The sequence below is a fragment of the Entamoeba dispar genome, genomic scaffold (genome assembly GCF_000209125.1).
Source record: "Entamoeba dispar SAW760 scf_1105229462017 genomic scaffold, whole genome shotgun sequence".
Lineage (NCBI taxonomy): Eukaryota > Evosea > Mastigamoebida > Endamoebidae > Entamoeba > Entamoeba dispar.
This window is the reverse complement of record NW_001854982.1, coordinates 1-2,386: the sequence shown is the minus strand read 5'-3', so window position 1 is coordinate 2,386 and position 2,386 is coordinate 1. Positions and strand designations below refer to the sequence as shown.

At 22.2% G+C, this 2,386-nt stretch overlaps 2 protein-coding genes across 2 annotated transcripts, besides 4 other annotated features; one reads left to right on the top strand and one right to left on the bottom strand.

Annotated features, from left to right (window-relative positions):
• Positions 1-255: 255 nt before the first annotated feature.
• On the top strand, positions 256-1,546 carry EDI_347210 (uncharacterized protein; the record flags this gene model as incomplete). Its single annotated transcript, XM_001739174.1, has 2 exons — positions 256-979; positions 1,188-1,546. The coding sequence occupies 2 exons, from the start codon at positions 256-258 to the stop codon at positions 1,544-1,546; spliced, it is 1,083 nt and encodes a 360-aa protein (XP_001739226.1).
• Positions 635-655: a sequence feature (AT_rich).
• Positions 1,542-1,578: a sequence feature (AT_rich).
• A 99-nt stretch (positions 1,579-1,677) lies between these two features.
• Positions 1,678-1,745: a sequence feature (AT_rich).
• On the bottom strand, positions 1,741-2,265 carry EDI_347200 (uncharacterized protein; the record flags this gene model as incomplete). The annotated part of the gene is made up of 1 exon (XM_001739173.1): positions 1,741-2,265. The coding sequence occupies one exon, from the start codon at positions 2,263-2,265 to the stop codon at positions 1,741-1,743; it is 525 nt and encodes a 174-aa protein (XP_001739225.1).
• Positions 2,221-2,257: a sequence feature (AT_rich).
• Positions 2,266-2,386: the final 121 nt, after the last annotated feature.

Genomic DNA, 2,386 nt, shown 5'->3' with positions numbered 1-2,386 from the left:
GATAAATCATCTATTACAGCATTAGTTAATATTAAAATTAAACCAAGTTCACAATTTTGGAATGAATTAAAAGCACCAGGTATTTCAAATCCAGAATTTGATAATAAATGTGAAAGTATAAAAAATCAAACAGTTGTATTCTTTGTAGGATTAAAATCATCAACACATTTATTTGATGCATATAGAGTATATTCAAGAAATAAGAAAACAGCATGTGAACAAACAGAAGCATTATATGAAAATGCAGCTATTAGAATGTTAAAAGCACAAGAAGAATTAGATTATAAACCAGGAATTTATACACAATGGGAATCAGCATATAATATGGAAGATAATATTTGTGGATGTTATATATCAATGGAAGAATTTATTAAATCACCAGATAATACAGTTGAAAAAGAATTTGAAGTAATTATTCCAATAGATGATTTATTACCATTTGCTGCTATGAAAATGTTTCCTAATGCATTATTTGGAAATTTAACACTTGAAGTTAAAATGGCAATTCAACAAAATTTTGTTATTTGTCAATGTAAACAAGAAACAATATTAAATAAAATTTCACATATTTCATCATCTTCATATAGTGGATCAGATGAAATAAAAGATAATATAACAGAAGTAATTAAAAGTGATATATATAATATAATTAAAAGAAATGGAGAATATCATGCATTTACACAAATAGGTGATTCATTTAATGTTCATTCATTTACTGGTGCATTACGTGAATCACAAAATATTATTGTTGGAAAAGATACAACAGTAAGTTTTATGATAACAGATGGAAGTTTAAAATATTGTAGAACAAATATTAATGGATTTAATATTAAAGATAGTATATTAAATGAATTAATAGAAAAATATCAAACAAAAGAATTAATTATTCCTTCTCAATATGTTGATTATCAAGCATTTTCACAAAAACCAATGACTAATGGTTTAAAATGTAATACTACTTATGCTATGACAAATGTAAGTTCTTTAATGTTTTTATTCCCTAGAACAACTAATGAAGTAACATGTAGTAGAAATCCTTTATTAGCATCTTTACAATTACAAATTGATAATAAACCTTATCCTGATAAACCATTTTCATCTATAGAAAAATCACATACTATTTATAATATACTAATGCTGGTTTAGATAATTTATCTCTCCTTCAAAAGAATTTGCTTATTCATTAGAATATAATGAAATAGATACTAATTCAATTATAGGAAAAGCAGGAAATGGAAAATATATTCCACCACTTAAAGATAATACATCATATTGTTTCTTATGTAGTACTGAAAGATTAAGTGGTTATGGTACATTTTGTGATGGAATTACTAAAGATAATGCTCATGTAACACTTTCTGGAACTTTATTAATTCCTAATAATGAACATCCTTATATCACTAATCCTTTAACTAAAGAATCAAATGATAGATGTCCAATTATGCTTGTATGTCAAGATTGTTTCTGGAGATGTACATTACAAGGTGGTTGTGAATATATTTGTAATAACAAATATTTTGTTAAAGAAAAAACAGGAACAGATTAAATTAAAATTAATTCATTTATTTATTAATTTTTGATATAACAACTTTCATATCGTTCATTAACTTGTTTAATATAATCAAAATTTATTTCTGAAATAATTCCTCTATTTCTTTCTATAATTCTTTTCTTTTGAATATAAAAATAAAAGTAAAAAATATAAGATGAAATTTGATTAAATAAAAAGATCATTTATAATTATACTGTAAGTTTTGGTAATGATGGTAATATATATTCTGTTTCATCAATTGTTTCTTCTCTTTCTTGTACTAAATCTGAAACTTTAATTTTATCAAATGTTTTAATTTTATTATAACTTCCTTCTAAATTAATATGACATAAACTTATTTCATATTCATTTGATTTTGTTTGATTAAATACATAATATATTTCTGCTACATAATAATTTTTATTACTATATGTATAAACATATTCATCACTTGAATTTGAGTTACAACAATATTTCATTATTGCTGAACAATCAATTGATTTTCTTCCAAATGAAATAAATAAATTATTTTGTTTGAGATTATAAGTTTTATCATCATAATAAAAATGATGATTAAAATTTGTGAAAGGAACAACAGATTCAAATTTTACTTCTTCATTTCCATAATTAATTAATTGTTTTACAATAATACCATTAATAACTTTATTATTTTCTGTTATTCCTTTAGGAATATTATTAATTTTATCATTAATATAAGATTTTAAACCATTCATTTTTATTATTGTTTCTTCATTAAAATAAAGTGGTGAATATAATGTTTCATTAACAAGAGAAGATAAAGATATTAATTGAGATGTTAAATTATTAATTTCATTCATATTTGTTGTATTTAAT